The sequence below is a fragment of the Chiloscyllium punctatum genome, chromosome 8, assembly GCF_047496795.1.
Source record: "Chiloscyllium punctatum isolate Juve2018m chromosome 8, sChiPun1.3, whole genome shotgun sequence".
Taxonomy (NCBI): Eukaryota; Metazoa; Chordata; class Chondrichthyes; order Orectolobiformes; family Hemiscylliidae; genus Chiloscyllium; species Chiloscyllium punctatum.
Genome location: NC_092746.1, coordinates 99,394,395 through 99,406,966, shown reverse-complemented (window position 1 = coordinate 99,406,966; position 12,572 = coordinate 99,394,395). Strand labels below are relative to the sequence as shown.

Here is a 12,572-nt window from a genome sequence, read left to right as displayed (position 1 = left end):
AGTCATAGCATTGTTACAGTTGTTTCAAAAATCTCACTCCCACTGAAGTTAAAATGACTGGTTAACTATTGTTAAGAATGTCCGAACACCTTTTCTGAAACAGGGACATCACAACTGCTACTTTTCAAACTCTCCAACGTTTAGGAAATATTGTCGTACAACCTCCAATCCAGCTTTCCTTAGCAACTCGGGATGCAAGCCACCCACCCAAAACATATTAAAAACAGCCAGCTTTTCCAGTGCATTCGGTATATTAATTTTCGCTCCATATGGAATCTCTACTACTCCAGCTTTTATTAATACCTTATCAGCATCCACTTCCTTCATAAACAGTGCTGCAAAATACTCATTAAATCTGAGCCCTGTTCTGTGCCTCTAAGTACACTTGTTGTCTTTGCCCACAACTGGCTTCTTCGCAGCACCCACACCCCCCGCCAAAAATCAGCACCCTGGACACCTGACTACAGAATATCACTTACATGCTGATTGAAAATCTTTGCATTTGCTTTATTTTAACTTCTTCCTAGTTCTCATTCTCACCTTGCCAATCCTACATTTGTCTTCACTTACTCTTACATTCAAAGAACATGGTCTGGCTCTTGCTCGAAGATTTGACCAAACACACAGCATACTTTTTCTGTTTCATCATATTCTTTATATCCCTTGCGACCCAAGAGCACTGGCTTTGATTTCCCTATTATTCCTCATATTGCAATCCAGCAAAAAATGAAGCTGAAACATTTTATTTTAAAAGATCATCATTGCTTCATTACAATTCGTCTTGCCAGTCTTTGGCAAGGCCTTCTTCCATTGAAGTTAGCCTTTCTTCCAATCTTGAATGTTGCTCCTTCTGATTTCTCCTTGCTCATTACTTCATTATTGAACATTATGTTTGTGATCACTAGTACTGCTCACAGACACTTGGTTCACTCATGTGCCTTAGTCCTCAGCAAGAGATCCAGCAACCCGCTTTGGCAGATAGACCAAAAACACACCGTTTCAGGCTATTCGCCTGAACACATTTAATAAATTTCTCTCCCTTCCTATTTTTTGTGAATAATTATTGAAATATTAATTGGTATAAAGTCTCAAAAGATCTTACACATCTGATTTACCACCAGATTTTCTCTTTTCTCTCTCACTTCTTCAAGGCCTGTCATACGTCTGGTACTGGGCTTTTCCCCTTTTTTGCTTCTTAAGTCTAAGCAAGCGGTTTCCGTCATTACCCATTAAAATCTACCCTAATTTTCCACCCCATTTCCCCATTTTACCTTTCCAATCTTTTCTGAACATATCATATCCTCAAGTATTAAGCCTCCAGAATTCACAATTTTATAGGTTTATTTCTATTACTGCTTTGTGGTACTTTCTTATGGCTAATTGTGCTTCCACCTTATTCACCATCTGGTGCAATTACGTGCATGCAATCCTGAACTGCATTTCCTTAATCTTCTCCCATCTAAAATGATACTACTTCCTTTTCTGGCAATATTGAACATTCATACTTCTTAATGCACTTTATTCCTCATTTCTACTACTTTATGTTGATAACCACTCCCCTGTCAATTTAGTTCAAAGCTTCCCTAACCACACTGGTGCATCTTTCATCTGTCCCAGCGCTGATGAGTTATAACCCATCCTTTCTAAAAAGTGCTGCCTATCACAGGATTGATCCCCATGTCTCAAGAATCTGAAGGCCTGGCTCCAGCACTTCCAATATCTTGCAATGATTCCATCTGACTTCTTACTCCCACTTATTCCAAGTGGCACTGGGAGAAACCCAGACAATGCTACCTTTGAGGTCCTTTTTTTTGGTTATTGGAAGCATGAATATAATCACTAAACTGTATGTGGACTATTGCAATGCCAGAGTCAATACAGATACATGGGAATATGGAAAGAAAGGAAACAAAAACAAAAGGTCAAGGAATGAGATGACATCCTTGGGTTTACTTAATGATCATATATGCTTACACCTATCTGAATACGCCAAAGTACAGCAAATATAAAGATACTTTATTTCAAAGGTTGTGTTTTTAAGTATAACAAATTGTAAATAACTCACCTCATGTTCTCATTGCTCAGTAAATGCATCTTAATTCGAGGCAGCTTACGGAGAACAGTCAAGAGTTCGGGCTTTTCAGCAATTCTTTTCATGTGTTGCACCTTGGAAGAATATTTTGTACATGGTCAAGTTTTTGGAAAGTTGCCACTATTCAATAAAAATAGGTTCTGGAAAAGCTTCACAAAAATTAAAAGAACTAAGGCAGAGATTGAGAAAGAAAGTAAGTAAAATCAAAGAACATTCAATGATATTTTATAAATACTTAATGAAAAAGAGGAAAGAGCAGGCCAATTAGAGATGAGGGTGTGGAGGTTCAAGGCATGGACATAGTGAATACCTCGCGCCTAATATCAAAAACAGAACATACGGTTATTCTGCTATGATGCACGCTTCGTCTGTACGAATTCGCTGTTACGCAATTGGCAAATTGAGGACAGTTTCTAAAGCGCGAACTTTTAAAGTGTGCATTATAACGTGATTCTGGCCCCATTAAATGGTGCTGCTATTCTGCGACTTTCTTGTAACACAGGATTGCACAAGGACAGAACTACCGCAGAATTGCAGAACTGACTGTATGCTACAGAGGGGTGTGGGGGGCAATGGCCTAGTGGTATTGAGAAAGTTGATAGCCTTAAATCTGCTAAGGAGATGCGCGAAAACGCTCGACCACGGAGGGGGACCCATTTATTCAGAAGAATTGGGGACATCAGTTCTTAGTATTAATGGATCGGTGATAACACTTGTTCACTTATGGAACGTGTGACAGTACTTCCTTCTCACGCTGGAGGTATGCATATTTCACAGTGGAAAGTTGGATAACTAAATTGCTGGTTTATATCAAAGACACTTAACAAAACTCAAACTCAATAGGAAACGAACTTTTAATTTAATAAGCTGAGTGGAATTTGCACGTAATAGAACAATCCTGATAAGTTTTTATGTATACCATACTGAATAGATTTGAATTTATGTAGCTCAGCTCCCTCATCTTGACTGTTCTGGAATATGAATGTCTCATTATCCTTATAGGCTAGGAAAACACGACGGCTGAAAAAGACATAGTTAGGAAGTTGGAAGATGTTCAGGTGTGAGTGAGAGAGAGAAAACATTCTTCCGTAAATTGCATGACTAAAGGGTTCACTGACTAAAGGGTTCAAAGGACAGACAGAGAGAGAGAGAGAGAGAGAGACAGAGAGGGAGAGACAGGACGGAAGCTGGTGTAAAGTTTAACTCTATGGTCTGATTTGAGTGTGCAGTGGCTTGTCATGGATTGAATGCTTGTGCGTTGTACTCTGGAGCTTGAAATCTGGGAATGTTATGAATTTAATTTGCATTCTGGGAATCTAAGATGATTTTAAAAGAAAAAGCCATTTTGTAGGACAATGATACTGAATATGTTAGCTGAGCAAGATTACCTCATGACCTCTCCCACATAATTTAGACTAGTCTCTCGTTATGATGCACTAGCCAAAGCAATTGACCATCTGGCCTGGCTTGACCCAGGGTATCCACTTTGATGTGCACGTAGCTTAATCAGTCAAGCATACTCATACCTATCAATGAGTTTCTCCTCCTCTGCAAACTTTTGCCATTTTATTGCTGCTTATCTGATTAAGGACATGGGGTCTTTTTGTAATTTTAATACCAATTTCTGTATAAAGATAGCTTGTTTGCAACAATAAGGGGAGTAGCCTGAGAGCGCTCTTAGGGGCAAGAGCTGGCGCCGTGACTCTGCTAATGGTTTTGGAAGCTTAGCTCAAGCCTGGCTTGTAGGTATCTATGTTACAGTGTAACGTTGATGCCATTAGTAAATAAAGGAATAATTTGAACTAAACTGGCTGTAAGAGTTTTATATTCCAAACTACCACAGGGTATGATCGCCGGTATGAACCAAGAGAGGCATACAGGTCAAGTCCATCAGGGATTCCCTGAGCTGTCTCAAATAGGTACTTGAACAATATTATCGCAGGAGTGTTAATCCAGAGACCTGTTTGGGGGACCTGGGTTCGAATCCCGCCAAGACAGATGGTGGAATTCGAATTCAATAAAAATCTGGCAACATGGTGTTGAGAGTCAATGACCATGAATTCATTTCTGATTTCTGGAAAAACCCATCTGGTTCATTAACGTCCTTGCAGGAAAGAAACTGCCATCCTTATCTGATCTGGCCTGCATGTGACTCCAGACCCAAAGCAATGTAGTTTACGCTTAACTGCGCTTTGGGCAATTAGGAATGGCAATAAATGCTGGCCTAACCAATGATGGCCTCATTCCAAGAAAGAACAAAAAAGAAAACAGACATGAAACAGCAAAGAAATTCTCAGCCAAGAAAGAGGAAGCTTAAAGTGTAAAACGCTGAAGCCAAATGCTCAAGATCCACCATGTCTCCCTGAACACAGCTCAACTCACAATAAAATGATCCCTGTCCCATGGCCAGGCTCACTGACATCAGACATCATTTCAAATTAATAATAGCCAAATGCTGCAGAAACTGAATGCTATATTTGTTAATTTTTGTTCTGTCACAATGAAGATATCTGCCACATATTTCACTTGAGTGTTTGTGCATGTTCCACCTGGAGGTAGAATTTATTCAATTCCGATCTTTTCACATACAAAGGCAAAAATTCAGACATTGGCATTAAAGAATATTGGATGGGAGAAATAATGAAGGAGAAAATGAAATATGATAAATTACAAGATCTGGATGAAATAAACCTCAGACTAATAAATAAAGTGAGGGGAAGAACAGTGAAAGCTCAGACCATCATTTTCCAATGTGCTCTCTGCAAGGAGGAGCTGGAGGACTAAACAATATTAACAAAAGGGAAGGAAGGTACAACCTGTGTAATTAGTGGCTAATCATTCCAACACCAATGGTGAGCAATATACTTTAGTAAACTCAAACACAGATTAACCAAGGACAATTTGTATGGATGTGTTGGGGAAAGGTTATGTACAACCAGCTTGATTGTTCCTTGTTATCAGCTATCGAAATTCAATGAGCATATGATCTAGACCACATGGATTTTTAACAAGGCTTTTGACAAGTTTGTAATGGTCAGAAAACTAAAAACTCATGAGATCCAAAGGAAAGTGGGTAAATGAACCCAAAAACTCATTGTGGCAGGAAGCAAACTGTAATGGTCAACAGGCGTTCAAGTAGCTGGAAGACTGATTCTAGTTAAGCTCTGCAGGGTTCAGCATTGAGCTCTGTTCTGTTCGTGGTTTTTACCAAAAATGTAGATGTAGAAACAGAATTGCGATTTTTGAAAAGATTTGCAGCTCAGGTTGTAAGTTTGCTTGCTGAACTGGCAGATTTTCAGACGTTTCGTCACCATGCTAGGAACATCATCAGTAAGCCTCCGTTAAAGCACTGGAAAGTTCTATCCCACTTTCTATTTGTGTGCCTTGGTCTATTGTGGTGGGTGGTATCACTTCCAGTTCTTTCTGAGAGTTTGGTAAATGGGGTCCAAACCGATATGTTTTTTGAGGGAATTCCTATTTGAATGCCAGGCCTCTAGGAATTCCCGTACCTGTCTTGAGTATCAACTAAAGGAGCAATCATTCCAACATCCACAAACATAGCTGCATCATGACATTATTTAAATGAGCAACAACACACTGTCGCATCCAGGAACTACAAGTAGCTGAAGAAAAATACTTTTACAATGTATTCAAGAACAATGGTACCTGATAAGCACAGTCCTCTGATTCTTAAGCACCAAACCCAAACAAGAAGACACAATAAGCCCAGAGACTCTAGCCACACTACTGTATATCAAAGACGTCTCTGAGATGACGACCAGATCCTGCCCCTTGGCATTATGGTAGCCCACAAACCTATCAATACACTGAAACAGCTATTGATGAATCTAAAGGACGCTGTACTAACAGCCAGCAAAACGAATGTCATAAACAAAATACCTTGCAAGGACTGCAACAAAGATTACATCGGACAGATGGGCCGGAAACTAGCCACTGGGATGCATGAGCACCAAACAGCCACCAAACGACATGACCAAATATCACTGGTATCCTTACACACACGAAGAGGGACCCAAGCTTCACTATGACAGTAGGAGAGGCTAAACATGCATCAGAATTCCTAGAGACCTGGCATTGAAACTGGAACTCCATCTACAAACACATCGATTTGGACCCCATTTACCAAACTCAGAGAAGGAACCAGAAAGTATATCACACACCTTAAGCGACCAAGACGCAAATAGAAAGCAAGACAGAATACCAGTGCTTCACTAGAGACTCACTGATGATGTTACCTAGCATGATCATGAAACGTCTAAGTACAAATCTACCAACTCAGCAAGCAAACTTACAACCTTAGATACAGAATCTTAGAATTATCATAGCATAAGAAATTACTACAGCTACACAATTCTTTATCCGAAACACTTGGGACCAGCTGGTTTTCGGAATTCAGAATGTTTCAGATTTTGGAATAAGTGGTAGTTTGACAGTGAAATTTTAAAAACTCCTACCGAAAAGCAGACCTACTATAGGTACTATGGGCCCTGAGACAGAATCGAGGCCTGCCAGTACTGGGCCGCACCCACCCATGTCACATCTGAGTGTCATGAATCGAGTGTGTTTGGAGTTAGGTTAACTGCACACCAAACAACCTTGCTAATGAGAAAAAAACTTCACAAAAAAAACTTTCAGATTTCGGAGCTTTTTGGATTTTGGTTGTCTACCTGTATTTGTTCTGTTTAGTTCATGCCAATTCTCTGCAACAGAAATTTAGCTTCCGCACGTGCTCTACTCTTTTCTCATTGCCCTGAAAATTCTTTCTGAAGATGCTTATCTAACTGCCTTTTCAAAATTGCCTTTGAATACGTCTCTGCTACATGCATAGCTAGTGCATTCCAGATTGCGACTGTTCCATTATGTGAAATTGTTTCCTCATGGCAGCTTTAGTTCTTTTGACAAACATCGTAAATCATTTTCTTTCTAGCTCTCAATTCTTCCTCCAAAAGAAATAGTTTTCCCAGGTATGCTGTCTATATTCTACATGATTGGAATAACTATCAAATACCCTAAATCATCTTTTACATCCCGGATTCTCTCTCTTCACAGGAACGCTGGCTCTCTACTCTCGTTATTTCCTCCTTGAGAGCCTCCTACTGTACGAACAATATTATGTACTAGTAGCAGCTTGAAGTTGGGCCAAATCATATCTTATCAGTATAAAATTAGTCTTTCCTCATTACAGATGTTTTATTGTTAGTCTATTTTTATTCTTTTCCATAACAATCCTAAAGCTAAGTAAGTTAAAGTAACAATCTCCAAAAAGCTCCTCTAGTATCATGCCTCCCATCTGTCCAAGTTCACTTCTGAGTATTAGGTCTGGAACTCCCCCTTCCTTGCTGGGTTTTCTACATTCTGCCGAAAAAGGTTTTCCAGGATACAATGCATTAACTTTGCTACTTTGGACATTAAAATTACTCAGATTAATATGTGGATGGTGAAAATCCCCTATTATTACCTGATTATTTTTACTGAAATTTGATTACATATTTGATATTCTATAACCTCCCTAGCTATTTAGGGTCATATAGTACACATCTAGCAGCATATCTGTCCCTTTACATCATTTTATATCACTATCCATGCTGCCTCAGGTAATGATCCTGCCAAGAGATCATCCCACATTTCTATCATTGATTGCTTGAATATAATATTGCAACTCTCCCTCTCTCTCATCTGAATACCCTGTAAGAAACATTGCATTGTCAATCCTGTCCAACTTGCAGCTCAGTCTCAGTCATAACAATAATATCATAACTATTATCAGCTCATCTTCTCTCCCTCCTCTCATCAACAGGCATACCACTTAGTCCAGCTAAATTCACTTCTTTCTTTTATCAAATTTAAGTTTCCTGTGCATTCCAGACTCAATCACTAGCGCTAATAATTATGAACTATTCAAAATACAAAAAAAAGGTTACATTGATCTAAGCAAATTATTTAACTACAGTTTTCTTATTTGTGTACAGAAATCTACCAGAGGGTGGGGTTGGGAAACAGCATTGGATAAAGAAATAAATACCATTTGAAAAGACTTTTAATTTTACCTGGCTTATTCCATTGAACATCTCCTGCAATCTTCCTGCTGCTGTCAGTGTTTTGCCAGCTCTAACTGCTGCATACAGATGCCCAGATTCTGGAATTCCATTTGATAATTCCTGGGCCGCCATCATAACTAACACTCTGAGATGTTCTTCATCATCAAAGTGTGGGCTGCAAAATATACTTGCATTATTTACTCAGAAATCTACTGTGTCACAGAGCAGTTTAATATTTCAAGTCAGTGAGTTTGGAGAAAAGTTGTGACTCAGGTTGAGTTTCCGGATGTACGTTTGTTTGCTGAGCTGGAAGGTTCGTTTTCAGATATTTTGTCACCATGCTAGGTAACATCAGTGAACCTCCAGTGAAGCACTGGTGTTATGTCCTGCTTGCTATTTGTGCACTGTTTCCCTTGGGCTGGTGATGTCATTTCCTGTTCTTTTTCTCAGAGGGTGGTAGTTGGAGTCCAAATCGATGTGTTTGTTGATAGAATTCTGGTTGGAATGCCATGCTTCCAGGAATTCTTGTGTGTATCTCTGTTTGGCCTGTCCTAGGATGGAAGTGATTGACTGGGACAACACATCCATCCTAGGACAAGCCAAACAGAGACACGCACGACAGTTCCTGGAAGCATGGCATTCCAACCGGAATTCTATCAACAAATACATTGACTTGGACCCATCTACCACCTTCTGAGAAAAGAAACATGAAATGACATAACCAGAGGAAATGACATCACCAGCCCAAGGAAACCGAAACACATAAACAGAAAGTGGGACATAACACCAGCGCTTCACTGGAGGATCACTGATGATGTTACCTAGTATGGTGACAAAACATCTGAGAACGAACCTTCCAGCTCAACGAGCAAACTTACATCCAGAATATTTAAAGTTTCCAGATCCAGTTTTTAAATCTGTTAGCTTACAATTCTGTTATCCAAAAGTACTCCAGATGTTCAACTGCTAAGCACAACCATAAATATATATTGGAAAAAAAACTACTTCAGTTATTCTTTCCCTACCCAAGCTATTTGTACTTTTAGCAGAGGTATATTCTCTGTTCTGATTACTATGCCAATCTATTAATTATCAGAGTCTGTTAAATAATGTCAGAAAGACAAAAAAAGTCTCATTAATGCAATTTTCCTACCTTAACCCATGTATAATAAAAGCATATGATTTAAAAGATCTATAATGAACACAAATGAATGACCTATGAATACCCTTGGGCTTCCAACAATGCTTATTTGACAGGCAAAAGACTTTCACTTGTGGAGGAGATTAATTCACTTACAAATTTCTCACCTTGGTAATAGGCATTAACAACCACCTATTCTCCAAATACTAAATGCACGTTTCAGTGAACAAAGAATGCATTCAAACACAATGTTTAGTTACTAGACAAACTGCAGTTATGGGGAAAAGACCATAGCCCATCAAGGGCATACTATAGCAGTTTGCCATACTAAATCAAGGGTCTTAAAAATATGAACTTATTAGCAATCCAGTAACTGCCTTCTTTTCCATGAGAAAAATGTTAAACATTCAACTTAATTGAAATCTTTTGTAAATTACCTTGTCAGTTATACTTTGGGCTCCAATTTAAATCAATTGATTCAATGATTATGCTGAATGACACTAGTGAGTATTATGTTCGTTAGATCAAACATGATCAGGCAAATTCTTGGTTCATGCAGACGTTTAGGAGTCTAGTCATATCAGTGGAAGAGTAAATGATAACACTAGAACCTACCCAAGTACGCTAAGGTGTGTCCATTGTTATGGCTCAGGCAGCAAGGCCAATAACTAACAGTAAAAGGCTGCCTAACTTCCATTAACACCACTCCCCAAATACACACAAATTAAAAAAAACTCGAATCAATCGTACTTGTTAAAAATGTCCGTCCAGAGGTGCATCATGTCAGGCAGGTTTCTCTCCAAACAATGAGACGTAAATAACACTCCCTATTGTAAAGGAAGGAAGGTAGCTAAAATTTTGAAAATATAGCAGTAAATACTTTCCAAATACATGAAACAGAAAATCAAAACAACAATAAAACACAAAAATAATACAAGAAAACTATGAGGTACTTTTTAAAAAAAGAATGGCACTGGTAGCCATATTTAGAAGCTTTGAAGGGATGCAGTTTACATAAGTTTTCAATGTGCAAACATGGCAATCCTTTTTTTTAATTGACAATCTATCAATCAAATGGAATTCAAACAAAGCTCTCTGATGCTCTGTTTTGATTCTGCCAGGGCCACTCAGCTCGAACAAGTACAAAAGTTCCGAGTCCTCAACATTGACTCAGACCCTTTGAAATTCATGGCTTCGAGTTAAACATTGAAGGAAACTTGCTGATATCCATATAGTGCCCTCGTTCAGCTGATGAATCAGTACACCTGGAGGAGGCACCAAGGGTGGGACGAGTGCAGAATGAGGGATTTCAATACCCACCGCCAACAGTGACACAGCAGCACCACTGGTCAGGTCCTGAAGAATACAGTCGCTAGACTGGGTCTGCAGTAGATGGTGAAGGAACCAAGAAGAGAGAAAAACATATCTGACCTCATCCTTATCAATTGTCAGTTGCAAATGCATCTTCCCTTGACAGTAAAGGTAAGACTGACATCTAAACAGTCGCTGTGGAGACAAAGTCCCACCTTTATATTGAGAATACCCTCCACTGTGTTGTGTGGCATTATCACCAAGCTAAATGGATCAGATTTCAAACTGATCTAGCAACTCGAGACTCAATACATGTGGGCCATCAACAACAGCAGAATTGCACTTCAACACAACACAAACCCATGGCCTTGCATACCCCTCACTCAACCACTACCATCAAATCAGAGGATCAACTCTGTTTCAATGGACAGTGCGGGGGGGGCATGTAAACAGCAGCACCAAGTATACCTAAAAATGAGGTGTCAACCTAGTAAAACTACCAAACAGGACGACCTGCATGCTAAACAGCATGAACAGTAAATGACAGACAGAGCTAAGCAATCCCACAAACAATGGATCAGATCTAAGCTCTCCAGTCCTGCCACAACCAGTCATGAATTAGGGCAAAAGGTATTGCTATTGCATTCACAACAATCTTCAGCCGAAACAGCCAAGTGGATAATCCATCTTGACCTTCTCCAGTGGTCCCCAGCATCACAGATACCAGTTTTCAATCAATTCAATTCACTCTACATGATATCAAGAAATGGGTGGAGGCACCGGATATTGTAAAGGTTATGGGCCCTGACAACATTCTGGCAATAGTATTGAACACCTATCAAAACTTTAGAATTGTTTCTAAACTAAACATTTACCCAGTTTTCTTGCTCAGCCTTGACAAAAAAATTAGGTATCATCATCTAAACATCAGAAGGGACAGCAAAGTGATTCTCTCATCTCTTTTGTTCTCCAGACTACTTAATTATGTAATTGGTTCTTCTAAGGCTATGCTTACTATCATTTCTTTCAATGAGTCATCTCTGACTTGCAATTAGCCATGTATTTCATGAATTTTATCGCCATTAAAAGACTTACATTTTGCTCACTGGACAGTCCTCATTCACTAATCCTACACGTTTGGGAGATGTAACTGCAAATAGATATGCAAAGTGTTGCCTAGTTACTTTAAAGCGGAGGAGAATATCTGCTTTCAACTGCAAACTGAAAATAGTCACTGGCTCCTGTACTATATTCTGCTATAATTTCTGCATTAAATATATAAAGTGCTGTACCTGTTCATACATATCCAAATTATCATTATCTTGGAGAATCTTAGGTGAGGCAGACATTCCCCCAGTCTTCAACTCAATCTGCTGATCCTGTTTTCTGTAATCAAGGTTACCACAGCCCATCCTGAACAAAGAAAATACTCAAAATAATGAAGCAAAATGGACCTTCAGTTTTTAAAAAGGCATTAATGTGTAAACTCACACAACAATCACATCATCGATATTTAACGAATATAACTGTCACCACACAACTGGGTGCTCCATTAATTTACCTTGTGATCACACTGCAGAATAATGGTACATATGGCTTCAGGTCCTCAGGTAATGTGTTAAGGTTAGTGAAAGCCTTAAAATAAACAACTCCATTGGTTGGCTGACTACAATACTGAACAGGCACCTCATCTTCTGAAATGAAATATAGCAGAATGTAGATTTTATCTGTAGTCAAAACTGCCAAGTTTCAATGATACTTTTGAAACAGCTCATACATGGAAATCAACTAAATTTCTCAAAGTTTACTTCAAATTTAAGAATGAGTTGTCTCCACTTTTTGAACACTTTTCTTTACCTGCAGCTCTGCCACTGCTCTGATGCTATGTTTGATTTGCAATGTCTTTCTCTCACCCTCTACCTATAACTCAAAATCAAATCCTTTTCCTTGTTACCGCTATCTTTGTCAT

General features: G+C 39.0%; 1 protein-coding gene across 9 annotated transcripts in view; it reads right to left on the bottom strand.

Annotated features, from left to right (window-relative positions):
• Window positions 1-12,572, bottom strand: part of pitrm1 (pitrilysin metallopeptidase 1) — a 65,086-nt gene that overhangs the window by 12,953 nt on the left and 39,561 nt on the right. For 8 of the 9 annotated variants that reach the window (XM_072576143.1, XM_072576146.1, XM_072576148.1 and 5 more), the window contains 5 exons: window positions 12,165-12,297; window positions 11,896-12,016; window positions 10,043-10,119; window positions 8,161-8,326; window positions 2,066-2,166 (listed from right to left, as the gene is read on the bottom strand). In XM_072576143.1, the coding sequence (XP_072432244.1) occupies window positions 2,066-2,166; window positions 8,161-8,326; window positions 10,043-10,119; window positions 11,896-12,016; window positions 12,165-12,297 (598 nt within the window). The remainder of the gene's footprint in view (window positions 1-2,065; window positions 2,167-8,160; window positions 8,327-10,042; window positions 10,120-11,895; window positions 12,017-12,164; window positions 12,298-12,572) is intronic. The other variant, XM_072576144.1, reaches the window with a different exon arrangement.